The sequence below is a fragment of the Sarcophilus harrisii genome, chromosome 3 (assembly GCF_902635505.1).
Source record: "Sarcophilus harrisii chromosome 3, mSarHar1.11, whole genome shotgun sequence".
NCBI lineage: Eukaryota > Metazoa > Chordata > Mammalia > Dasyuromorphia > Dasyuridae > Sarcophilus > Sarcophilus harrisii.
In genome coordinates this window covers 50985557-51013287 of record NC_045428.1, presented here as the reverse complement: position 1 = coordinate 51013287, position 27731 = coordinate 50985557, and the positions used below count along the sequence as shown (strand labels likewise).

General features: G+C 35.3%; 1 protein-coding gene across 1 annotated transcript in view; it reads left to right on the top strand.

Moving 5' to 3' along the window:
- The first annotated feature begins 548 nt into the window (after positions 1 to 548).
- LOC111720084 overlaps positions 549 to 27731 on the top strand; it is a 45216-nt gene continuing 18033 nt past the window's right edge. Inside the window, exons 1-5 of the mRNA XM_023500778.2 lie at positions 549 to 769; positions 995 to 1147; positions 4417 to 4565; positions 7463 to 7603; positions 9340 to 9534. Coding sequence (XP_023356546.1) covers positions 590 to 769; positions 995 to 1147; positions 4417 to 4565; positions 7463 to 7603; positions 9340 to 9534 — 818 coding nt within the window. The 5' untranslated portion in view covers positions 549 to 589. The remainder of the gene's footprint in view (positions 770 to 994; positions 1148 to 4416; positions 4566 to 7462; positions 7604 to 9339; positions 9535 to 27731) is intronic.

Genomic DNA, 27731 nt, shown 5'->3' with positions numbered 1-27731 from the left:
AAAAAATAAAATAAAAAACATTGACATTTATGTGGTGCAAAGAATAGATCATGGAATTAAAAGGAATTTTAGAAGTCATGTTGTCCAATTCTTTCATTTTTCAAATAAGCTGAAATCCAGTGGGATAAAACTGCCCATCATGGGTCACACAGTCAGTGGCTAAGACAAGATTTGAATTCACGTCCTCTGATTCTGGAGCAGTGGACAGAGCTCTGGGCCTGGAATTAGAAAGATCAAAATTCACATGCAGCCTCAGACACTTACTAGGTGTGTGACTCTGGAAAAGTCACTTCCCTGTTTGCCTCAGTTTCCTAATCTGTAAAATGAGCTGGAGAAGGAAATGGCAAACCACTCCAATATCTTTGCTAAGACAAGTCCAAATGGGGATACAAAGAGTCCATAACCATAACTGTACAACAACAACAACCTCTGATTATAGATGCAATTTCCCCCCTATATTTAATGAATGTATAATTTAATTTAGTAGAGATGGTACAGTTCTGCTTATTAACGGTAAATCTTCTACTCATATTTCAGGATGAGTAAAGGCTTTCAGCCATTGAGAAGATTCTCACAGAATTTTTAAAACATGCCAAGGACAAAGAAAGAAAAGGCAAAAATTAAAGGAGCTTCCTTGTCTATTGTTCCTGTTCTTAAAAAGTTCCTGAAAACCTATGAAAAGCATTGTGTCCAGTCTCAGACTTCTGTGTGCCCAGCTATCAAGAAGGCCTTGAAAACCAGCATAGAAAACGAACAGATTCTCAGGAAGGTGAAGGAGTGTTCTATAATTTGCCTCTTTCTGACTTGAATCAATTTTTCCAGAGTCTACCCCACCAAGGAAGATGCCCTTTCAGACCTCCTGTCTCCAGTCTCACCTACACACAAATAACAAATTCAAGGCCACAACTGATTGAATTCTACATGTTTCTGTCTTATTTCATTGCAATACTCAGATTTTCTTTGCAACAATAGTATTTTTTTTCTTACCTTTTAGTTGATGCTTATAAGCCCTGGCGTCTCCCCAACAGACTTCCCAGAAGTTTCTCTTGAACCTTTGCTTAAGACAATTCGAGATGAACGTTACATGCTGGGAAGAGAACTTTGCATCTGGGGGATGAAGCTGAAAAATTCAGATGTTGCAAGCCTAGTAAGTCATGGGTTTTAAAAATATGTATTTAACTGCTATGCAATTGGTCTGACAATATGAAACAGGTTAATGTCTCAATAATAATCTCTATGCCTCATGTTAATTTGTAGGATTTCACAAAACACTATAAATTGACTCTAAGTTGTCTCAAATCTTATACAGGCATTCAGGCTAACAAGATATTGGGTATAGGGTTCTCTCTCTCTCTCTCTTTCTTTCTTTCTTTCTTTCTTTCTTTCTTCTTTTCTTTCTTTCTTCTTCTTCTTCTTCTTCTTCTTCTTCTTCTTCTTCTTCTTCTTCTTCTTCTTCTTCTTCTTCTTCTTCTTCTTCTTCCTCTCTCTTTCTCTCTCTGTGTCTCTGTTTCTGTTTCTCTTTGTTTCTCTCTGTGTCTCTGTCTCTTTCTCCCTCTTTATTTTCTTATCTATATTTCCATCTATCCATCCATCTCTTTCCCTCTCTCTATTTCTTTATCTATATATCATCTATCCACATCTCTTTCCCTCTATATGTCATCTATTCATCAATATCTATCCATCTCTTTCTCTTTTCCTCTCTCTTTATCTATGTATCATTTACCCATCTCTCTCTTCTTTCTATATATATTATTTATATATCATTTATTCATTAATATCTCTCTGTGTATTTATGTATACATATATGAATATATGTATGTATACATTAACACAAATGCAGTTTTTTATATAATCTTTTTTCTTGCTCTTTGTATTTATTGATAATTGTTAAACTCACAATAAAAAAGGACATTTTGAAATTTAGGAAGAGTGAAAGTGAGGGTGATTAGGATTAGAGGGAGCAATTTCAGAGTCCTATATCATAGAGACAAAAAAAATGTTAAGGGCGATGGTGAGACCAAAGGTATGAGTATGCCTGAGGTGGATTGAAAGTCCAGATCATGGGAGTCCAGATTAATGAGCCAAGAGACCAACGTATCTAAGCAGACAGAAATGTGTATATTAAAGTTCCCAAGTATGAGGATAAAAATTGCACCTTTGGAAAGAGGATCTACATAGAAAGGTTAGCAGTGCCTTAAAGTAATTTTTAAAAATACAGGGAAAAATGACCCAGAAATAAGAATCAAAGTAGATTGAACTGCCTAGAGCGTTCCCCATCCCTGAAGATCTTCACGAATGACTTGCTGATTGTAGAGGGGATATCTGCACATGTATATTTTGTATTAGACAACCTCTGAATTCCTACATATGTGACACTCAGTTCTTTTGACTGGCTGTTGGGTATCATTGGACACATTGGTGCTTTCAAGGGCTTTTGTCTGATTTTTATTTTTTAAATAGATTTATATTGACATCACTTCTTTTTATACTTTCTTACATTTAAATATCTCTTATATCTTTCCCCTTCTCAGAGAGTCATCCCACATAACAAAAAATTTCTTTTTAAACAGTTTTTTGTATCTTTTTCCTATAACTTTATAAAAGAAGTAATTTCTTATAATTTAAAGATAAATATTATTTTTTAAAATGGCCTTCTTTGGAATGCTGCGATGGATGCTGGTCCATTTCTACAATCTGTTTTTGAAACTGAGGCTAGAGTAAGAATTTAACTACTGTTTCTAGCCAGTCTTCTCTGCCCTCTTTTTGCTGCACCTGGAGCTGGTCTTTTGCTGACCAGGCTGTTAAACACCATTGAGTACATTTTGTGCACGGTAGGCTCTGAGCTGCTGGAGCTGGTGTGCCACATCAGCTATTCCATCACCCCATGGCTTCAGCAATCCAATCTAGCACTCAACAATTGGGGAATCTCCTTTCATCAAAGATCCCTCCTAGACCCACTCCATAGTTAAGGAGTTCCAGGAGCCTTTTTTGTTTTTGACCAAGTTATATTTATAAACCCTACATCTGACCCATATATAATTTTCTTCCAAAAAATCCATCCCTTGGCTCCCCCCCCACAAAGCCACAACCACTTTTTGGTTTCTAAAACTTCTGCCTTGAAACTGCCTTTGGGTTTCTGTATCCCTAAGATGTTCAGAGACGGTCTACATGCTCTTATGATTTATGGTTTTAAATAACCTCCCATATCAGGATAACAGTGGTGATTTTCTGTTACCACAATGTATTTCTTTACAAAACCTGCCCTTTTGTTCTGATCCCAGGAGATGGAAATGTTTCCACACAAATATTCACAAAGCTATGTAGTACAGGGCTGAGGCAACAGGGTGTCACAGAAAGCATATGAGCTCTGGAATAGAATCCTGATCCTGCTGCTTGGACCTTAGGCAAATGTTCAGCATCTCTCTCTTTCAGATTCCCCATCTGTAAAAGAGAAAGTTGAATGACATGACCTTGATGATGATTTCTTCCAACTCTAACCCATGATCCTATTTTTCCACCACATGACTATCATTGATGTGTTTTGATATTTCCCTGTTTGGTCATCCCTATTGCCATTGCCATTAGTCACTGCATTCTAAAGTCCTATCTATACTTCTACATCCTATTTCTTGTGTTCATAAATGACATTTCAATATTTCTATGGGTATGCCCTCTACTTCTATGGATCTAAATCCACTGGAAACCTGCCTCTGACATTTATTATCTGGAGAACCTTGGACATGTCTTCAGATTCCCCTAAAATCACTCATCACTTCTATCATCACATAACATAATTTGTGCAATTTCCCCCCACATGATTGGTATCCCTTTAATTTCTAGTTCTTTGGTACTACAAAAATAGCTGCTGTATGTATTTTTATACAGGTGGGGCTTTTTCCTTTTTCTTTGATCTCTTTGGAATACAAGTCTACTAATGGCATTGCTGGGTTAAAGGGTATGCATAGCATAAAACTTTTGGGTCACAGTTCCAAATTGTTTTCTAGAATTACTGGACTAATTTATATCTTCACCAACAGTGCATTAATATGGTTATGTTCCATAATAATTCCAACAGTTCAAATTTTCTTTTTTTTTTAATCAAGTTTGCCAATCTGATGAGTGTGAGGTAGTATTTCAGAATTGTTCTAATTTTTATTTTTTCTAATTATCAATAACTTAGAGTATTTTTTCACTTAATTATTGGATTTAAGTAAAAATTTTGAAAATCATGGAATTCTAGGCCAAGAAATGGTACGAGCCCAATCAGTGGAATTTCCCAGATCTGAGCACTACCACATTTAAATGTTACATGAAAATTGGAGCAATAATGTTGATATAGTTTACCTTTGAGCATCACATTTAAGAACTGACTATATTTCGGTTGCTAAATATTCATTTCTTAATTTCTGTTCTTAGGCCATACTTCTAGAGCTTCAAGGACGTACCATGTACCCATTTTCTACTCTAGAAATCATTAACAGCCAAATGGATCTGTGGTCTTTGGAGAGACTGGGCAAGTCTTTCCTTTCCAGCAATTTGCTCTCAATTATATTGGATTACAACAAGTAAGGAAAAGAATATGAAAATTATTTCCTGGTATCTAATCAGACCCATTAGTTCTTCTTGCCAAATAGAATCATAAGTGGAAAATAAGGTTGCTAGGAGATCTCATTAATGTCCTAGGAGAGGGAATCTGCCATTTAAAGCCATTACAAGGAAAACTATAATCCATTTGGAAATCTGGCTCCTTGGATTCATAAAGCAGAGCTGGTAATGCACTTGAAATCCTCTTGCTCTTTAAATAATTGTCTGAATATCTCCTCAAAAAAATTACAACATAAGACATTTCAGAAAATCCATTTAGATCCCAAGTTGACAATCCAGCTTCTTCACTGACTGAAATAATTTGTAAGTGATGTTAAACCCATAACAGAATGATCTCTTTTGGGGTTGGGCCAACTATTTTCAAGGGTGGGACTGTATTCTATTTTTTCATTTTGCTCATTTCAGCTGGTTCTGTTTGGGCAAAAAGAGTAGTGTAAAACAAGCTAGACTCAAAATAAAAAAGACTTGAATTTGAATCCTGGCTTCATCACTTATTAGTGGAAGTTGAAGCAAAGTATTTAATCTCTTTGAGCCCATTTCCTCAGCTGATCTGTGTCATGAGAATTAAATATCAGGGCTCCCTTATCTGTTCTCACTAGATCATACCCCATGGGATGCTGAACCTGTATCCTGGACACTAAAAGGAACTATGGGAACTGCACCTTCCAAAGAGAAGTTTGAAGAATCCTGATTTCATGATCAGAACAGAAGGGAGAGAGAAATGAGGAGGGCAGGACTATTCTCTGCAAGATTCATCGAGTGGGTCATCCCTCTTGGTTTAGTAACTAATCCTCTCTGACTGTGGTTTTACTTCAGCCTCTCCCTTTTTAGTCAAAAGAAGGTGGGGGATAGGTGACCAGGCTGGATTTGCTAGGTCATCCCAAATTGGCAAACCTTTCTTCACTGATCCATATTTCTCTGGACGTGGTCAGGATGCAGGCTCAGCATTACATGGGATGTGCTCTAACTAGATCAGATTGGAGATGGGGTAAGGAGAGGAGATCCCCTTTCCCCTGTCATTATCCCTCTATTTATAAACTATGGGATTTAGAAATCCATAGCCAACTGAAGTCAGGAAGACCTACCTCTGATACCTGCTGGTAGTGGGATCCTGAGTAAATCACTTCATCTCATAGATTTTCCTTCATGACTTCTCTCATTTTTAATCATTTCTCTTTATTCTCATGACCATCGCCATAGCTGAAGCTCTTGTCATCCCTTTCCTGATTGATTGCAGTCGCTTCCTAATTTGTCTCCCCACTTCCAGCTTCTCCCTTCTTTTATCTCTTCACCTTACTGTCAAAATCTTGCTTATGCTCATGATTAGCACAGTGTCTGGTACATGGCAGATGCTTAATAAATGCTTGTTGACTGACGGGCCTGATCCTGTGATACCTGTGCTCTAAAATCTTCAATGGCTCTCTATTGTCTCTAGGAACAAAATCAAACTCTTTGGCTCGACATTTAGCAATCACCACAACCTAGCTCCAGCCTACTTTTCCTGGTTTATTTCATTCTGCTCCATTTTACGCTACATTCCAGATAAACCGATATCTTTGTAATTCCCTGAACAAGGCATTCCATCTTCTGACTTCATACCTTTATATTGGCTGAGTTACGTGTGTGGAATGTACTTCCTTCTCAACTTCCCTCTTAAATTATTTAGTTTCCTTCCTTTCTCCACTTAACTGTCACCTCCAAAGAACTTTCCAGTCCCCTCCTCATTGTTATTAATCTCTTCTTTCTCAAATTTTAATGTATTTTTTATCTATTTACTCTTCCAGAAAATTATAACCTTCTTAAAGACAGAAGCTGCTTTTATTTATTATCTTTGAATCCCAGAGTCAGCTCTGATCAGAATCTGACCTATTTTTGTTTAGCTTTATTCTTGATCTAGCTGTGATGTCGTAGGTGTAGGGAACTCTCAGTATGGAAATTCCCTCCTCCAATGGAGATCAACTCTTCACCTATTACTGAAAGTCTTACAGATTTGCCTAAATCAGAGAAATGTTCAATGACTTCCCCTCTGCGAGATAATGCAGCTAGTATGTTTCAAAGGCTGGATGGTGAACCTGGATCTTAGACTAAGACTGCTTCTCTCCTTATACATATTTGATACTTTGTAAACATTTGTTGAATTGAAGTATTAAGCAGAGAAGGGTCTGGATGTGTATTATATTTCTTTCATTCAAAGACCTTCCCAGCTAAGTTCATTTTTACAAATTATTTCTCATTTTACAGTTGAGGAAACTGAGGCAAATGACTTGCCCAGGCTTATACAGCTAGGAAGAATCTGGGGCAGTATTTAAACTGGGGTCTTTTGGATTCTGGTCTAACACTTTATGCACTGCACTTACCTAGCCAGGAAAGTTTATAATCCTTAATCCCTAATCAGCTAAAACCTTTTTGGAGAGTAATTTCAGTGAGTTTCAGATCCCCAAAAAAACAAGCAGCTGAATATTTTGGCACAGAGCGATGGGAAGAGAAAGTCACCTGGTCCAAACTTCTCATTTGATATGTAAAGAAATTAATCCCAAAGGTTGCTGCACAAATAGTTACCAAATGGGAAATGTTACATTTGGAAGTGAATTTGGAGGTGAGAGCCTGTGTTCAAATGCCAGATCATCTTGCCCATTCCTGCATCTCTCCCCTTTGCCATACTGAAGGCAATATTTACAATATTGAAGCCCCGAGGAGCCAAAAGGCAGACAGTATCAGAGCAAAAATTTGAAATCAGATTCCAAATCCGGAACTCATTGCATGACACCGCACTAAAATGAAGGAATCAGATTAGATAATCTCTTCTTTCCTTCTCTAATGGAACTGTAAGTAACTAATTTGTTCTTTCTCTGATAAGGTTTATAAATGAAGGTGTTGACATTCTTATGGCTGGCCTGGAAAAAAACCAGAAGCTTAAGATTCTCAGCCTCCGTTATTGCAATCTGGGACCAAGTAGTGGCTCAAAGCTGGGCTGGGCAGTTAGCCAAAGTTCCATTTGGTGAGTCCTTCCATCTAGCCAAAGCCTCTGGAAGCTTTTGGTGATTAATCTTTGTATCTTCCGATTCTTTGTTTATGGGTTTGTTCATGAGTCTGCCTAGTTTTTCTTTGTGATCTTATTTCCTTTTCTAGACTAATGGTTTAGACTGGCTCATCTTGAAATTCTTTTAATAAGGTCACATTTCATATCTCCTCAAATGGGTCTGTGAGCTTATCACAGATAGAGTGCAGCCTATCCATGAGTGTTCTTCCCATACATTTCTGGTTCATGTCTTCCCATAAGTTCATCCCACATGCTAGAGACTTTCTTCATTTTTTTCTGACATGGAGAACATATCCATGGAGCTTTCTGGCTGTCTACTTGTTCTCCCTTGCCCATGCAATATGGGCAATATGATAAATATAGATATAGATATATATCATATAGTTCCCTGATAAAATCCTTTATACTTCCTTTTCCAAATATGCTTAGGTTGCTGTAGATATCAATCAGTCAATAAACCTTTGTTAAGCATCTACTATGTGCCAGGCACTGTGCTGTAAATACAAAAAAAAACAAAAAACAAAAGAAAATCCCTGTCCTCAAAGAAGTCACAATCAGCAGACAGCATGCAAAGAAATAAGTACAAACAAGTTATATGTAAATTAAATGTTTTTTTTAAAAATTTAACAGGAAGAAAGCACTAGAATTCAGATGGATTGGAAAAGGCCACTTGTAGAAGGTAGCACAGATAGGCAAGATCTGCCCTGGATGAAGACATGAGGATGGGTTGTAATCTGCACTAGTGGAGAGAAGACCAATGCAGATGATGGATCCACTGGAATCTAAGTTGAAGTCTCTGTAATGTGAAAGTGTATTAAAAATCTTCTTTTTAGATACACTGAAAATATCAAGAAATAAATATTTCTCCAGTCTAAAGCTTCTTTCCAGACTAATCTGAAGGAAGGAACATTTATCAACTCAAACTCAGCAAACAATGGCCTCCACTAAAATCTTTTCTCTCAAGCCTGACCCTTTCTTTTAGAAAAGTATATTAAAGCAAGAATGAGACCTGAGGCCCCAGAAGATGGATTAATGATAGCAACTAAACTCAGAAAGAAAAATAAGTGTTGGTTAAGACCTTTGCCTTTCCCATCCACTAAAGAAGGAATACTATGACCCTACATAAAGGCACTACCTTCTTTCTCTTTTCAAAAGGGATTAAGTTATTGATTCAGAGAGGTCTATTTGAAACTGAGGAGTTATAGAAGATTAAGGGACTATTGTTCTATTAGATATTGCATTAAATGCAAAGATCAGATTTAATATTTTTCTGCCACATTCATTTCTGCAATATTTTGAGTTTCAGATTTTTGCTCCCTCCCTCCCTTCCCTTCCTTCCCCTTCCCCAAGACAGCAAGTGATCTGATATAGGTTATTCATGTACAATCATTTTAAACATATTTCCATTTTTTCTTAATAGTATTTTATATAAAGATAGCTTTCAACATTCATTTTTGTAAGATTTAATATTTTTCCACAATATGACTAAAAAAGAATTTTTGATATTCAATTCAGCAATCACTTACTAAATGCCTCCTCTGCTAATATATATGTGTGTTTATATGAGTGTATATGCATATATATGTGTATATATATTATATATATATATATACATATACTTCTGCATGTAGTTGGTGCTTAAAGAGACTGAAAATAATATCACTTAAAATCTTTATTTTGTCTCTTTCCTCTAGTGAACTTTATCTTAATGGTAATTACTTACAATGTTCTGGGGCTTTGGCTCTCATTAAACACATAGCAGAATTTGCAGAAACCCAGGGGAAAGACAGGAGAAAAAAGATCTTGCGATACCGAAGAAGCTCATCTCAACAAGTGCTTCCAGGTAAATTAGAAGTGAAGGAACACCTGGTCACTCTGATACAAATATTCTTAGAAGGATTTTTTTTCTTATTAAATGTACATAATTCATTTGAAAAAATTATTATTCCAATGACTCAAAAGATTTTATGGAAAAGTAATTAATAGCCAAGACAAGACAACAAGCATTTAGTAAACTAATTCTATGTACCAGGTACTGTGCCAAATGTCAAGAATATCGCCAAAAGCAAGGAGGAACTTGCCCTCAAGGTGCCTACATTCCAATGGGGAAGCTGACATGTAAATAACTAGGAAGATTCTGGGTAGATAGAAGGCTCTTTGAAAGTAGGAAGACTGTAGCACCTGGGGCACCTGGAAAGGCTTCCTGAATTGGTGGAATTTGACTTGAATCTTGAAGGAAAACAAAGAAATTAAGGAATAGAGGTCAGATGGTAGAGCCTTCTAGGCATTGGGGGCCGGGGGGGGGGGGAACAGAGATTGGAGATACAGTGTTTTAATTGAGTTTCAGACATTAATAGTTCACATTTATATGGTCTTTGTATTACTAGTATCTAGCTCTATGCTTTGTATATAGTAGGCACTAAATAAATTCTTCTCAAGTTGGATTAGAAAGAGCTCTCTTCCCAATGACTCTGTGACTCTGTGTTGTGAGTAATAATTCCACTGTACAAAGGGAGATGATTGAATATCACTGAAGGGAAGAATAACTTGACCCAAGCTCACATAGATAAGACACCTAAGACTTGAAACCAGATCTTTTGACTTCCTATCCATTGCTCTATAATTTTTTTTCACTCGTGACTCCTTTTTTGCCCCAGAAATTTTTACATGATTCTGGGTATGTAGATATATAAAATAGGTATAAAAATCCAACATTTACTGATAATAAATCATCATTACATGATCCCCATGTTCAATTACATGACCCCATATGAGGTCACAACCCACAGTTTAAGAAACTGGCTCTATAACATCCTAAGCACACATGTCTTCAACATGAAGAGGAAACTGACCTAAGTCCCTTATAGATCACAGGTGTGTGATTAGAAGTCTTTCTTCAAATGGGGCTTCTTTTTCTGAGAATGACAAGAATCCCAAGAAAGACTAAGCAATTAAGATCGGCTAACCTCAGGCTGAGCTGCTATCTCTCTAATTAATCAATGACAATCTAACCCAGTTTCCCAGGAGAGAAGAATCTCATGACTCTTTGTTCAAAGCAATTGCTCTAATGTCAAGAGAAATGAAGATTAAGAGATGCCAAGAGCTAGAGTAATGGCTTTGTAGTAAACATATATATATATCCCTATAGCTAATGGAGCTTGACAAATATAGTATTTACAACCCATCTAAAGAGTTTTTGAGGATTTTTCTGAATCCTCAGATTGTTTGTTAATTCTGAATATCAAATAAAATTCTCTAAAAGAAAGAGAAGGGAAAAGAAATTGAAAGGTAGTCTTTTACAATGATTCCCTCCTCTTTGCCATTATTTCCAACATCATCTTGTGCTATTTTCCCTCTCTCTTGGGTTGGCTGATGTTTTGTATCTCACAAATGGACATAGTTCTCTTTATGGGACAAGAATTTCATCACTTTGAATGATCCCCAGAAATTGTACTAGTGCCAGGTCATACAGATTTGCAAAAGATCAAGAGCCACTAAACTGTACAAAAAGATCCCCAGCATTCATGTTTATATATTTCTTTTTTTAATTAAGATATCATATATACAAATCAAATATATATATATTCATATTTGTTAAGATATCTGGTCCTTAACAGTGCACAGTATATAGTAGGCACTTAATAAATGCTAATTGGTTAATTAATATGATCACATTAAAATCAGCTTAAAAGCCACATTTTAATCAGGTTTGGGTTGTACTCAGGAGTGCTGTAGGTCACAAGCATCATGCTTGATACTTCTGGTGTAGTGGATAGCTTATGGAACTTGAAATCAAAAAGACCTGAGTTCAAATCCTACCTTATTTTCTCTTCCAGGCTGAGTTTCACCATTAGTAAAATGAAGATAATAATATCTACCTCATAAGATCATTGTGAAAACCAATTGAGATGACATGTAATTGTTGTATGATCATTCAGTCCTATTGGATTCTTCATGACCCTATGGACCATTATTACTGTCCATAGGGTTTTCTTGACAAAAATATTGGAATAGTTTCCCATTTTCTTCTCACTCAATAGATCACCTTTTGTCAGAATTCTCTACTATGATCTCTATTGGGCAACCCTTTACAACATAGCTCATAGTTTCATTGACTGACACAAACCCCTTTGCCATGATAAAGCAGTGATAAGGGAAGGTGGAGGAACATATATGTAAAGTGCTTTGTAAATATTATAACAATTCTATAAATATTACCTTTTAAAAGCCAGTTAGATGACATAATAGATAAGAAAGCTATTTTTTGAATCAAGAAGATTAATTCAAATCTTTTCTCAGATACTTGTCAACTATGTGACTCTGGGAGAGTTATTTTCAACGCTTCTCAAACTCAGTTTTCTCATCTATAAAAAGGGGATAATAATAATATTGCCTCAAAGAATTGCTATATGGTTCAGATAAGCTAATATATATTTATTTATTATATATTTTAATATTATGATATATTTTATGTTATATATTATATATTTTTATGATATAATATATATAAAGTGCTTTGCAAACCCTAAAGTGCTTTATCAATCCTAGCTATTTACTATGTGATTTGTACATAATGTAATATGAAAAGATAATCATATTTTATATGTAAATTTTAGAAAAATATAAATAACTAGGACTTGTCATGAGAATAAATTCTTGTTACTATTGCCAAAACTATTCAAGGGACATCGATCACCAGTAAGAACTATGCCTAGAGTATTCTTTTTCCTGAGATTTCTTTCTTTTTTGATGGAGTTTTTTTGGCTTGAATCTATCATTTCACTGAAATATGAAATGCTTAGTGGGGAAATTCCCTCTACCAAACCAAACCTGAACAGATTTGGTGATTTATAATTTTAGAGAGTTACTGGGATGGGGGATGGGGAGGAGCAGGGCAATGAAAGTGATTTACCCACATTCATATAGTCAGTGTATTAGAAAGTGATTTATCCACATTCATAGTCAATGTATTAGAAACAAAATGTGAATCTAGGTTTTCCTAACTCTAAGACTGGCTCTCTTTTTCCACTACGAATCCTTGCTCCTTATACTGATTATTCTCTTATCTCTCAGACATCCAATGGTATTTTTAGCTCAATTGGCTTAACATTTGAATGTATAATGTGAAATCTTAATAATCACATTCTGAAAACTTCAATGATATACACGAAAATAGTGAGTGCCTGCAGTTGGGCACACCTATCATCCCTGGAGCTGAGGATGATGGATCTCTTGAGCTCAGGAGTTCTGAGCTTCAGTGAGCTAAGCTAATGGGGTAATCACACTAAGTCTACCATTAATGTGGTAGACTCTGGGAATGGGGAGGCCTTTCTAGGTTGTATTAAGAAAGATGAACCAGTTCAGGTAGGAAATAAAACAGGTAAAATGTTTTGGATCAATCAGTAGTGGAATCAGCCCTGGAACTAGCCATTGTATTTTCAACCTGTGCAAAATAGAGATACAGGCTTAAAAAAATTTAAAACGGAGTCCATGTTTTCTTCTCTATCATATGCTTAAGGAAATATTCACATAAGCAGAACAGTGCGATCTTGGGCATAATTATATATAGCAATTCATAGTAAAGAAAAGTAGGAAGAGAAGATTAGGGGAAATTTTCAATTCATCATTTTATTTCAGAAATTTCTTTGGTAAAGATCCATCCAATCTGGAGACTCTAAAAAGACATTTGTTTGTCCATATAGTTGGACAAAGAGGAGTGTCAGATTTTGACTCAATTATTAAAAAATGTCAGTATCTGTAAAGATGAGAAATAATTCCACGAAAGAAACAGAAAAAAAAATTCCCAAATGTATTGTGTGTGTGTGTGTTTGGTTGGTTTTAAACTATTCTTTTCAGTTCCTCTGTCTTCTTCTAATTCACTCTCTCTTTCAAAGCTCTCACTCTGACTGTCGATCAGTTACTATATTCTTAAAGAATCTGGTGGAAAAAGACAATCCAGTGGCTCATGGGTGCTGTTAAATCAAATCCAGAAAATAGCCTATTGTGTCAACTGGAATGAGCAATCCCTTTACATCTGACAAGCCTAAGAGAGACTTATGACTGTCATGGATATCTGGGGGCAGGAATGCCATTGCAATGCACAACCAGCAGAAAATAAATTAAACTTGGAAACTGTTTTGCACCACAGTCCCTTGGGATCAGAAACTGTCTTATGAGAAGTTTTAAGAGTCCATCCTACTGCCTCTAAGAAGGCTAAAAATAAATCAGTCCTAGTACTTGAGAATCCATTGTGTTGCTAAAATGTGGCCCAGAAAGTGACCTGAGAGCCAACAAAACTGGTCTCCAGGAGTCCTGACTCTTTTGTAAACCATCTGACCTGGGCTTAGTTACTTCACCTTCTGGTCTTCATGTTCTTCATCTATTTAAAAAAAAAAAAAAAAAGGGACTCAAGTAAATGATCTCTCAGATTTCTCCTAGTTCCAGAGCCTATGAACATAGAGTTTTTTAAGACCTTTTCCAGGTCTAAAATCTACAGTTTGAAAGAAAATCAATAGTCTTTCTTGGTTAATCTTTTAAAAGGCTATAATACCAGATCTTCTTTTATTTTTCCAATTACAAATAAAAACAGTTTTTGACACTCATTTTTGTAAGATTTTGTGTTCCAATTTTTTCCCTTTTTCCTTCCCTTACCCTCTCCCCAAGATAGCAAACAATGTGAAATAGGTTATACATGTATAGTCATTTTAAACATATTTACATATTAATCAAGTTGTGAAAAAAACCAGAATAAAAGGGAAAGGCCACGAGAAAGAAAAAACAAAAAAACAAAAGTGAAAATTGTGTGCTTTGATCTGCATTCAGTCTCTATAGTTCTTTCTCTGGATGAGGATGGTGTTTTCCATCACAAATCTACTGGAATTGTCTTGGATCATTGTATGCTGAGAAGAGATAAGTCTGTTATAGTTGATCATCATGCATTGTTGCTGTTATTGTATTCCATGTTTTCCTGGTTCTTCTCACTCACTCAACATCAGTTTATCTTAAGTTTTTCCAGATTTTTTGGAAATTAGTTTGTTCATCATTTCTTATAGAATAATAGTATTCCATTAAATTCATATACCACAACTTATTCAGTCATTCTTCAATTGATGGGCATCCACTCAATTTCCAATTCCTTGCCACTACAAAAAGAGCTGCTAAAAACATCTTTTCACATGTGGGTCTTTTTGCCATTTTTATGATCTCTTTGGGATATAGACCCCTAGTGCCATTCCCAGCTCTTCCTAAAATCAATCAAAAAATCATTTTCTCCTGCTACCTGTTTTGTTCTTATCTTAATGGGGATAGAAGATATTAGGGTTTGGTCTTCAGGCTTTGTGTAACAGCTCTATGTTCCTGAAGAATTTTGTTAGAAATCACCTTTTGGATTTCTCATTTTCAGGGTGACTTCCCAGAGTCTTTCCCCAAAGACTTTTTCTTCCCCAGTCCTTGTCATTCCATTTCATTATAAATACTAATTGAAATGGAAAAATGCGAACTTGACTACAATAAAGAGCTTGAGTTCAAAAAAGCTAGATGAAAGCCTAAAACCACAAAAGTACAATTGATAACTGAGATTCTGCTAGCATCAGCACTCTTTCAATTTAATCAGAATTATTAACATTTTCATCACTTTCATAAGTCTACATCAGGAATTGGCAAACTTTTTTTCTATAAAGGGCCACAGAGTAAGAAATACTTTAGATTTTGTAAGCCAACAGGCAATAGAAGAGATTATATTTATTTTTTTATGTATTACATATATAAATTAGATTTATATTTATTTACAAGTGAGAGGAAAAATTGCATAAATGTTTTATTGATGATATTCAAAATAAAATTATGCTTTAATACAATTTTTTGTAACAGATCTACTAATGAAAAGAATTAAATTGGGAGGGGAGCAGATAATGTTTTGTACAATTGAGATTCAAAGTTAGTATCTGGCATATAGTAAATCTTCATAAATACTAGTTATTGTTATTGTTATTATTATTGACACAGATAAATACTGCCAAATGTTGATATCAATTCACAACCACATAATTTTAATTGAAATATTCATTTTTTGAAGTGTCTTGAGAGACTTTGGGATGTACTACTACTCCCTTTCTTGGATTTTTTTCTCCTATGTATTTCAGAGTATATCTTTTGGTACTTTCTATATAGTATAGAATGGAGGAATTCTCAAAATGAAGTAATTCCTGATTCATGAAATCTAACTTTAATGTATGTACTGTTGTTTTTTAAAAGTAAGATAGACTGGAGAAGCTAGGTATCATATTAGAGCACTGATCCTGACCTGAGTTCAAATCTGGACTCATACACTTGACAGGAAGGAAGGAAAGAAAGAAAGTAGGAAGGCAGGAAGCCAGGTAGGCAGGTAGGCAGAAAGGAAGGAAGGAAGGAAGGAAAAAAGGAAGGAAGAGAGGGAGGGAAAGAGGGAGGGAGGGAGGAAGAAAGAAAGGAAGGAAGGAAAAGAGGGAGGGAGGGAAGGGGAGAGGAAAGGAGGGAAGGAGAGAGGAAAGGAAAGAAGGAGGAAAGGAAAGAAGAAGGAAAGGGGAGAGGAAAGGAAAGAAGGAAGGAAGGAAGGAAAAAAGAAAGGAAGGAAGGAAGGAAGGAAGGAAGGAAAGAAGGAAAGAAGGAAGGAACTTAAGTAGACTGAAAGTTCTGAGAGTCTTCAATTTATCAATAAAAAGTATCTCAACTCCTAATCAGTTAAAAGACCACAAAGCAGCTTTCTAGCCTACTAGCCTTCATATAGTTTTGGGAAGTACAAAAGAATAAAGAACAGATCATAAAATAATATAAATTATAATATAATATAATTGGTTTCAAAGTCTGAAATATCATAGATGATGGAAAACAATATGATGGATGTTAGTCAGGAATGCAGGAATAGTAACAACCCCTCCTTCCTTCTTAATATCTCAGTTAGGAAAGCTAGACTTCTGAACTCAACTTGGAGAAAAAGAAATATAGCTTAGGCAATTTTACACACTGGAAGTGATACAGAACAGAATCAGTTATAAAATGGAATCAGAATCAATTTGATATTCTCAATATGGGAGCATTCCTCCCCCATTCTTATTAACTTAAAACCCTTTTAATTAAAATTGTAAGACACCTGGCAAAAAATATTCTTACTAGCCTTTGTTAGACATACTCTGTCTCTGGCCAAGAAACTGTCAACTATTCTATAAGTTGTGATTAAAAAATCCACATCCCACTCTCTAACATCAGTTTCTTAGCCAAATGCTCATTTTCCAACTTAATTTCTGTCTTCTTTATTCTTGCCTTTAATAGGCAACAGTGAGGGAAACACATCCCATGACCCTTTGTTCTTCAGTTTCTTTCCCAAAATTTCATAATTATGATCAGTATTTTGGGGGTTCCTCCAAGGAATGTCATTTGTGCTTATATAGTTCACATTGTCTGTAGATATTTGTCATCAATCTGGTGTGCTATGAAAGACTATTTTCCTTGAATGTATGCCTCATGAAGAAACAGAATCAAAAGTCCCAAGAGTTCCACTGAATAGGCATTTACTGCCACTTCTTGCTCTAAGACTCTTTGATTTTAACCCTTAAATCAGAGTCAGAGTTTACTTCCCCACATCTATTTAGAGATTTCCCTCCAGACTGGCTCACTCTCCCAATCCCTGCAAGCACCAAATGGGAAAGCAAGTGACCTGTGAGCAGGAACAGAAGTCACTTGATACTCTTCATAATAGGACTTCTACTTCACTTTCTGCATCTGAGACTTGTCTCATTTGTTCTTTAGTCACTGACAAATGGGTTTTGCAACTCTTAATAGGGGACAAGCAACAAGCAGCAACAAGTTTATGAATATGGTGAGCTCACAGATCCTATTGGTCACTGCTCTTTTTTCTTCTTTTTAAAAAATTTATTATATTCTGAATTTAAGAAATAAAGCAAAACATTTCTATAACATAGTAGAATAGAAAAACCCACAAATACGAACTTGCTATTCCTTTTAAATATATAATAAAGTTATTGGGTAACTTTTTTTTCTTTTGTTCTCTCCCCCTACCCCAGAAATGGCTACCGTTAAACACAAATATGTATATACATATATGCAAAAGTATTGTATATGTATTTGTATTGTTAGTTCTTTCTCTGGATTCAAATAGTGTCTTCCTTCATATGTCCTTATGTAGTTAATTTGGGCATTTATAATAGTCAAAATGACTTAGTCACTAAAAGTTGTTCTTAAAACAATATTGTTGTTATCATATCCGATGTTATCTTGGTTCTGCTCAATTTCATTATTCTTAGGAATAGAATACTTCTTGATATAATTGAACTTATAGAAAAGGTAGGAAAAAAGAACTGGATTTTTACATCTTTAAGGTGTTCAGAGCACTCTTTACCTAAAGCAATGCTATTATCAACAAAAACATAGGAAAGCTTAGCAAGACTGATAAAAGAACTTACCACCTTAGCTACAAGTGTTTTAACAAGTCTCCCTACTGATTTAATTGCTCATAGAGCTCTGTACAGAACATATTCCAAAAATAGTTGTCTAGCTAATCAGGCCATCATTAATTGAAAAGGGGGACGGCAACTTATGATCCTGACAGTTGGCAATGAGTTTATTCTTGCTGTTAGGCTGATGAGGAGAAAATTTTCAGAAGGTGGAGTTACATGAAGATGCCTGGGGCACAGCTGCTATTTATGCTTTCTTTTACATATCTAACCATGTTGCTCATTTTATTGATTTGATTTCCAACAAAGAAGTTTATAATCAGGAAGAACAATTCATCTCAAGAGCATAGAAAACATAAAATGTGTGCATTTACAATTTTTGGACTATTTAATTTGGGCATATTATTCTATGTCTATTAATAAGCTTTCCCTCCTTGTTATATAGTTTATATGAACAATTGAAAATGAAAGAATTCACTACTTTAAAAAAATAGTTCTTCCTTCACCTGTGGATCAGGGAGGGAGTCAGAGGAAGGGGCTAGTTAAAAAACATTCCTGAAGTAGTGGGATTCAAGCAAGAAGAATCTATGATTGAGATGATTTAAAACTGGAAGAGACCTTAGAAACTATCTAGCCAATGGTCTCATTTTATGCATGAAGAAAGGGAGACTCAGAGAGATTACATGATTTGCCCAAAATCACAGGAATTTGAACCTAAAACTCGCTTTACTATTCTGTTCTGCTTGGAAAAGCCAGAAGGGACCTGGAAGGAAGAATAATCCCACATCCAGGACAACATGCAACAGTGAGTGAGACAGTCTTAAGAGTATTGGACAGGGAATTATGAAACCTGAGTTCTAACCCCATTTCTGCTGCGAATTATTTGGGTGATATTGAGCAAGTCACTTCTAAGTCTACACAAATAAGAACAATGATCCCTGACCTGCCTTTCTCAAAATGTTGTTGTAAATATCTGGTAGAAAGAAGAGCAAACTGTAAACTGTAAGGAATTATATGCATGGAAGTTATTATTATTAAGGGGATAAAGAAGAGAGAAACAGGATCAAAATAGGACTCAAATTGTGCTACGGACATTTCCTAGCAAAGGAGGTTGGATCCAGAAGGGAAGAGAATCCTGTCCTTGGCTTTATAATGTAGGGAAGAGAAGGAAAGTTCAAAATTATTCCATGGAAAAAAATGCCCATATTTGAATAAATGAGAAATGAGAAATTTGACTCCTGGCAGTATGTAGAATTTGTAGTCAAAGACCTGGGTTAGAATTTTGATTCTGTTTCTTCCTCCCTTGGGACTGGACTTAATGACTTTTAGAGCCCTTTTTGGTTCTTAAATCTCCTGATCTCTGATCCATGACCTGTGCAGTAAATAATTTACTCTCTCTAGGCGTTGGTTGCCTTATCTGTAAAATCCAAGGGGTTGGATTACATTAATGCTGAGCTTTCTAGCATTAAATTCTAGCACGAGCTAGACAATGGGATCCCAGAGAACCCTTTCAGCTCCATAGTTGTGTTGAATGTGTTCTATAAACCTGAGCTGCTGTTTCTTTGTTCAATCAATCAGCAAGCTTTTATTTTTTTTGTTGTTGTTTTATTTTTTTTTTAGCAAGCATTTATTAAGTACCCACTGTGGGTACTGAAAGACAAGTATACACATACATAGATATACACACTTGTATATCTATATGTGTATATACATGCTTATGGTTAAGTATGTATATATTTGTGCATGTAGATATATGTATATGTCTTGTTGTTCAGTTGTCATGTTTGACTTTGTAATCTCATTTATGATTTTCTTGGCAGAGATACTAGTTTGCCATTTCTTTCATATATGTATATTTGCATATATATTGTATCATTTCTTATACATATATTTATATCTATGTACTTATTTCCCAGTTAGAATATATATCTATATCTTATACACATATATGTGTATGTATTTGAATTGCATACATACATACACAGAATTTTAAAATAAATTTTGTTGTTATGCAATCATTTTTCATGAATCCCGAGTTCTATTTACTTTACCATCTAGATAAATACCAAGTAATTAAATATAAAGGAGAAAAAAAGGAGAGGAGGGGAGAAAAAAAGAAAATAAGCATTTATTAAATGCCTACTCTTTGGTAAGCACTTTAAAATTATACCATGGAGAGGAGATGCCATCATTATCTCCATTTTATAAATAAGGAAACAAAAGTTAAGTGACTTGTGACTCACACAGCTAATAAGTGGCAAGATTTGGTACTTTTGTCCAAAGTACCAAGTAGCTTCCAGATCTAGCTTTAGATACTTATCAGTCACTTAACTAGCACATATCAGTGGTAGAATCTAACTCCAAGTCTTCCTGACTCCAAGATTAGTTCAAATCAATTGTGCTGGTTTTTTTTTTCTTCTAAAAAAATACCATTTGTTATATAGAGTAACTTTTCAGAGTGGGAGGAGGAGGGAGGCTTGGAATAACTGTTCTAAAAAATAGAAGATATCAATAAAAATTTATGTAAAAAGAGAAACTGGGGAGAATGTCATCATGGGTTTTGGTATTGGTAACAACCAATCAAAGACATGAAGAGAGAAGATGAAATGATCTATGTAAGGAATAGAGCAGGTCCATTCCTCTGGTTCTTAGTGGAAGGGACAGAAAATAATGTTTGATAAGGCTGGAAAGACAGATAAAGGCAATAGGGACCCTCTGGAGTTGATTGAGTAGGAGAATGACATGGTCAGATCAGAGCTTAAGAAAAATTATTTTCGTGCCAGTATGGAGGAGAAACAGTGGTGATGAGAGAGTATGATGGGAAGATCAATTAGGAAAGGATTTCAATAATCTAGGAAAAAAGGAAGGGAGGGAAGGAGAGAGAGAGAGAGAGAGAGAGAGAGAGAGAGAGAGAGAGAGAGAGAGAGAGAAAGAGAAAGAGAAAGAAAGAAAGAAAGAAAGAAAGAAAGAAAGAAAGAAAGAAAGAAAGAAAGAAAGAAAGAAAGAAAGAAAGAAAGAAAAGATGGAGGGAAAAAGAAGGAAAAAAGAGGGAAAGAAAGAAAGAAAGGAGGGAAAGAAAGAAACAAAGAAAGAGGGAAAGAAAGAAACAATGAAAAAAAGAAACAGAAAGAAAGAAAGAAAGAGAGAGAGAGAGAGAGAGAGAGAGAGAGAGAGAGAGAGAAAGGAGGGAGGGAGGAAGATTTAAATTATTATTCAGAATCACTATTTTCTGGAACAAAGAAAGTATTCTGCTCCATATATAAACAGCAAACAGAGGAGGTCCCCATTAGACTAGACTTGCTTAATGTTTGTTTGTTTTTTTTTTCCTGTCCCTTGACCTCTGGAGAAGGATGTCCATTGACAACCTGGGGAAGTCCATAGGCTCCTTCTCAAAATCATGCTTTTAAGTGCAGAAATAAAACAAAATACATAGGAAAAGCAAAGAAAACTACAATTTTGAAAACTATTATTATAAAGACAATAAAGGTATTAGAGTTCCCATTCTAACTCCTAGCTCCAGAAGCAAGCTTCTCTTTTCACAAGGACCCATATTACAACTGCTGGGGCTGGCTGCAGTCTTGGAGGTTTTGCCCTGATTTTCCAGATAAGGTTCAGTTAGGTTCCCTTAGTTTTACCACAACTTCTTCACAGATGCTGCCATGTCCATAATTTATACTCAGGAAGCCCTTTGCCTTTAATCTCTATAAATATCTTGTCTATTTTAAATTTTTTTTTTTTTTTGCATTATGGATCCCTTTGGAAGTGTACTCTTCATGCCTTTAAATTGTTTGTCACCAATATCAAAATCTTTTGACACTATCCTCCGTTCTTCCTTCCTTTCCCTCTTTTTCTTTTTATAAATAAATTCCCAGAGTCATTCCAAATAGCAGTTTCAGAGTAAAAGTATCTTCCTTCCCTTTTCAAGAAAATGCCTTAAATGCAGAAGACTACAAAAGAAACCTATTATGCTAAAATGCAGTTATCAAAACATTTTCAAAATGACCTTAAAAAACAGGTGGCACAGTAGATAGTATTGGACTTGGAGTCTGAAAGAGCTGCATTCAAATCATACTTCACATATTGACTTAGTTTTGTCACTCTGAATAAGTCAGCCATTCAACCTCAGTTTCCTCATCTCTAAAATGGGTTGTTGCATAGGTTTTGAAAGAACACATATATTATTTCATTTTAAAATGACATTTAAAAACTAAATTAGTTAATTGAAAGCATTTGCAGACTTTAAAGCACAATAGAAATTTAAGTTGTGGTTATAGTAATAAACCCCAGGGTAATAACCTCTGTTCTAGCTGGATTGGGGGTAGGTAAACCTGGGTGAGAATTCTAGCTCTGCCTCTTGGTACTCTGTAGGATATAAGGCAAAAATCCCTTAGCTTCTCTGGATCTCAGTTTCTTTATTTAATACCTGAGAATTGCTTCTAGTTCCCTCTTGTGATCCTGTGAAATCCAAAGAAATTTATCTTACGGTTTATTGGACTTTACCAGCATTCTCACAAAAGTTTAAAAAAACACACACAAATATAAAACTTTATTACTAACATGGCTAAAACAATTGACTTTTGCAATCACTGAGTTGTTTGCTTCTCCCTTGGTTGAAGGCTTAAAGTTCCACTTGTTTCAAAATAAAAGGGTCAGACTGAGGTGATTTGCATTAACCTTCTGAGCTAGAGGTCCAGATGTTTTCCATTTGGTCCCAACTGGAAACAGCCAAGCTATTTTTATTCTGTATTCTTTGTTGACCATAGGCTTTTGGCTTGCTGCTTGGAAAGTTGTCACAGTTTTACCATTCCAGTTAAAACTTCGTTCAGAATTCTCTCTTTCCTTATTATTGGCCCCCAAACCATTATCTGTATTTGACATTTTTCCATAAACTAGCTATTTATAAGTTGACATCAGGGAAAAAAATACATTTCTACACTAATAGAAATTAAACGTCTGTTTGCTGAAGCATAAGATCCTGCCTCAGATTGCCCTTGACTTGAATAATCTTTAGATTTGAAAGAAACCCGTCTTAAAAGCATGTTGTAGAATACAGATTAGACCCAGGCATGAAAGTATACAATAAGAATCCTGCAGTTTTTCCTTTGAATTGGAAATCAAATAAGAGATCAGAGTCCAGACTGGATTTGCAGTCTTTATATATTTCAATTTAACTGGTTTTCTTGGTATTTTCAATAGTCTATTTTATGCATTTTTAAAAACATGATTTTAAGAAAAAGTCCATAGGCTGCCCAAACCCATCCATGACACAAAAAAAGATGAAGAACTAGAATAAAATACAAACTCCTCTACTTAGCATTTTAAGCCCCTGACATCAGGTCCCACCCAACTTTTTTAGTCTTATTCCATACTTCTCTCTCATGAATTCCATGTTCCAGCCACGCTGAATTCCTCCCTATTCCTCATAACATCTCCTTGATTTTGCAGAGGCTGTTATTTCCTTGGTATGAAATTTGAGGTCTCCTCACTACCATATCTTAAAAATCCTTAGTTTCCTTCAAAACTCAGATCAAGAGCTCATTAGATTGTAGTTTTGTTTCTTTGTATCCCTAGCTCTTTACACAGCACCTGGACCATAATAGCTGCTAAATAAATGCTTATTGACTGACAGGCCCTTTCCTAACCCATCCCAGTTTTTAGGAGACCCCAACTCATATTATTTTATTATTTATTTGCTTGTTTACAAGTTTTATCTTTTTTATTTTTACCACCCGGCACAGTGCCCAAACCAGCATGTTTGATGGATGAGTGAACAAAGGATTCTGGGATGACTGATCCACAATCTGCTCACACTTGATACCTTTCTAGTTTTGTAGAACTTAGGTGTTATGCATTTTTGATTTCCTTCACAAGCTAATTGTACAATAATTCAGAGTCTGATTCTTTTTGTACAGCAAAATAATGTTTTGGTCATGTATACTTATTGTGTATCTAAGTTATATTTTAATATATTTAACATCTACTGGTCATCCTGCCATTTAGGGGAGGGGGTGGGGGGAGTAAGAGGTGAAAAATTGGAACAAGAGGTTTGACAATTGTTAATGCTGTAAAGTTACCCATGTATGTATCCTGTAAATAAAAGGCTATTAAATTTAAAAAAAAAAAAAAAAAAAAAAAAAAAAAAAGAACTTAGGTGTTCTGCAGGCATATTCTCTTTTTTTTTTTTTCAATTAACAAGCATATATTTCCTCTCCCTCCTATTCCTATCTTTCCTCCCAAATAAATACAAAAATAAAACCCTTATAACAAATATTCATAGTCAACCAAAACAAATCCCCGTATTATCTGTGTCCAAAAATGTGTCTCATTGTTCATATTTTGTTCTGCTGGTATATTCTTTAAGAATCTACAGTCAGATGCTGAGTGAAACAAGTAGAACTAGGAATACATTGTATACAGTAATAGCAAGATTATGCAATGATCAACTATGAAAGACTTGGTTCTTCTCAGCGGTTCAAAGATCCAAAGCAATCCTAATAGACTTTGGATAGAAAATGCTATCTGCATCCAGAGAGAGAACTATGGAGAATAAATGTAAATCATTATATGCTATGTCCACTTTTTTTCTTCTTTTTTTTCTCTCTCATGGTTTTTCTTTTCTGTTCTGACTTTTCTCTTCCAATACAATTCATAGAGAAATGTATATTTTAAAAAATAATATTCATGTATAACCAGAAAAAATTTTTAAAAGAATATATAATTACCTTCCCACCGAAATGAAATTTGTCTATCAGCTTGGGGGTAGTAATAGGCACTTTAGGACTAAAAACAGAAAAAAACAGTTGGACCTTGCCTCAGTTGAACCTTGAGTTTGATCAATCAGTGCATGTTTATTAAGGAATGACTTCTTATGGGAGCCAAGTGTGTATGCATGCAATCCCTGATATCAGAAAGGCTCAAATTGGTATCCCTCTCTTAAACTCATGAAGGTTTCTGAGTCTCACTGACCTAAGCTGTTTGGCTGGCCACACTGGAATCAATATGCTAAGCCCCTGAATTCACCAAGCTGAGAGTCATTGGATTACTTAAAGAGGTCCATATTGCCCCAAACTGGAAACAGCAAATTAAAGAGTATTTTCTGCACCTGGGACTGGACAAGACAGAGAGACTAGGTCTTAAATTAAAAAAAAAAAAAAAAAGATTAAAATAGAGTATTAGGTTTTCCAGTGGAGAGTGTCAGAGCAGAACTCCCGAGTTCAAATCTGGCTTCAGACATTTACTACTTGTGTGACTTGTATGACCCTGGCTAAGTCACTTCATTCTGTTTGTTTCAATTTCTTCATCTGTAAAATCAGCTAGAAAAGGACACGGCAAACTGATCTAGTATGTATGTCCAAATGAGTTTTCAGATATTATGGAAAACAACTGAACAACAGAACAAAGGAATACAAAGAAAAGAAAAAAGACTTTCAAGGAGCTTACACATAAATACTAAATATTTATATAGAAGGAATATCTATAAATATAAATGGAAGGTAATTTCTGAAGGGAAGATACTAATACTTGGAGTGACCAATAGGTCATGAAAACAATCTCAAGATGAGGCAGTGACAAGTTGAATCTTTGGGTCTAGTGTAATGAGACCTTCTCAACCATTTCTAGGTCAGAAGAGCTCCTGGATTATCTGAGCTAAATAGGGAATGGTTCTGCAAACTGTTTCACTATATAGTGACCTAATTCAAAACTTATTCCTTGCTTTTGAAAACTGTTTTTAATCTTGAGATTTTAGGAGTAAAAAGAGACAGAGAGGTAAAGATTGAGAGACAAAAATACAGAGACGGAGAGAGAAATAGAAGTTGAATTATTTTTACAAGCACAAAATTTAAGGATAAGATGCATACAACTGCTTTTGCATCTATCACAATTTTATTTTTGGTCCCTCCCATGGAAATATTGATTAGACAAGTCACTGCCTGGAGTGGGTGGGCCAAAAGTGGGTTACTCTAAGTTTAGAGCACCGTAATATCAAATTGTTTTGTCACACATAGGGGAAATTTATATCTTTAAATAAGGTTTTTCTTACCTAGCATCATAGAATGATATACAGATTTAGAGCTGGAAGCAGTCTTAGAGGTGATATGTATCCAACTCACTCATTTTATAGTTGGGGAAAATGAGGAGTGGATGGGCCAAAAGTGGGTTACTCTAAGTTTAGAGCACCGTAATATCAAATTGTTTTGTCACACATAGGGGAAATTTATATCTTTAAATAAGGTTTTTCTTACCTAGCATCATAGAATGATATACAGATTTAGAGCTGGAAGCAGTCTTAGAGGTGATATGTATCCAACTCACTCATTTTACAGTTGGGGAAAATGAGGCTTAATGATGTTAATCAACTTGATCAAGATTACACCAGTAAAATGGAGCAGTGGTGGGATTTGAATCCAAAACTTGTGCCTCCATAACTAATGCTCTATCCTCATCTAATATCTCTTGCACTATATTCCAATTCAAAAAGGCAAGAACCAAGTTTAAGAGTCAAGATATGTCTTTTCAAAAATAGATTTTCCAGTTCCAAAACAGGAAACAACTGAATTGAAACCTGAGATTCTTTGCCGGGTATTTAATCCTTGATAACAGCAGAACAATGGAAAACTTAAGAGAAAGACTTCCAAGTAGCCAGTCATGAATCATCCTATTGGTCTGCACTTTGCCCCCCCTACAACTTGTAATAGCACAAACCTCTTCTCTGGCTTGCAAACCTATATCCAGAGACAAGAAGGATGTGCTTCACATCAATGGAAGGAAGCCATAAAAACATCTCGTTGCCTATAATGCTTCTCCAATATATTACAGAATTTTAGAGTTGGAATGGAGTCCAGGGACCATCTAGTCTAACTGATTTTTTTTTACTAAAGCTTTTTATTTTCAAAACATATGCATGGGTAATGTTTCAACATTAACCTTGTAAAACCTTGTGTTGTAATTTCCACCCTTTATCCCCTACTCTCTCACCTAGATGGCAAGTACTCAATATATGTTAAACATGATAAAAATACATGTTAAATCCAATATAGGCTATTTTGTCCCGTGAACCTAACCTATTCCACTGACCAACTGCTCTGTTTCTTAGCCAGCACCAAATGGTTTTGATAATCACTGCTTTGTAATAAAGTTTTAGGTCTGGCACAGGTAGGGCACCTTCATTTGTCCTTATTTCATTAATTCTCTTGAAATTCTTGACCTTTTGTTCTTCCAGATGAACTTTATTATTTTTTCTAAATCGGTAAAATAATTTCTTAGGTGTTTGATTGGTATGGCACTGAATTTAAGTAGTATTGTCATTTTTATTATATTTGCTCAGCTTACCCATGAGCACTTGATATTTTTCCAATTGATTAGATTTTCCCTAATTTATGTGTTCATATAGTTCCTGACTTTGCCTTTGCAGGTAGACTCCCAAATATTTTATGTTATCGACAGTTATTTTAAATGGAATTTCTCTTTGTATCTCTTGCTGTTAAATCTAGTCTAACTTATATCTGAAAAAAGAATTTCTCCAAATTTGTCAAGTAGCCATCCAGACTTGACTTTGAGTCACCCCTATGAGGGAGGAGCCACAATTCCCTGAGGAGTGCCATTCTGCTTCAGAATAAATTCTATCATTCAGAAGTTTG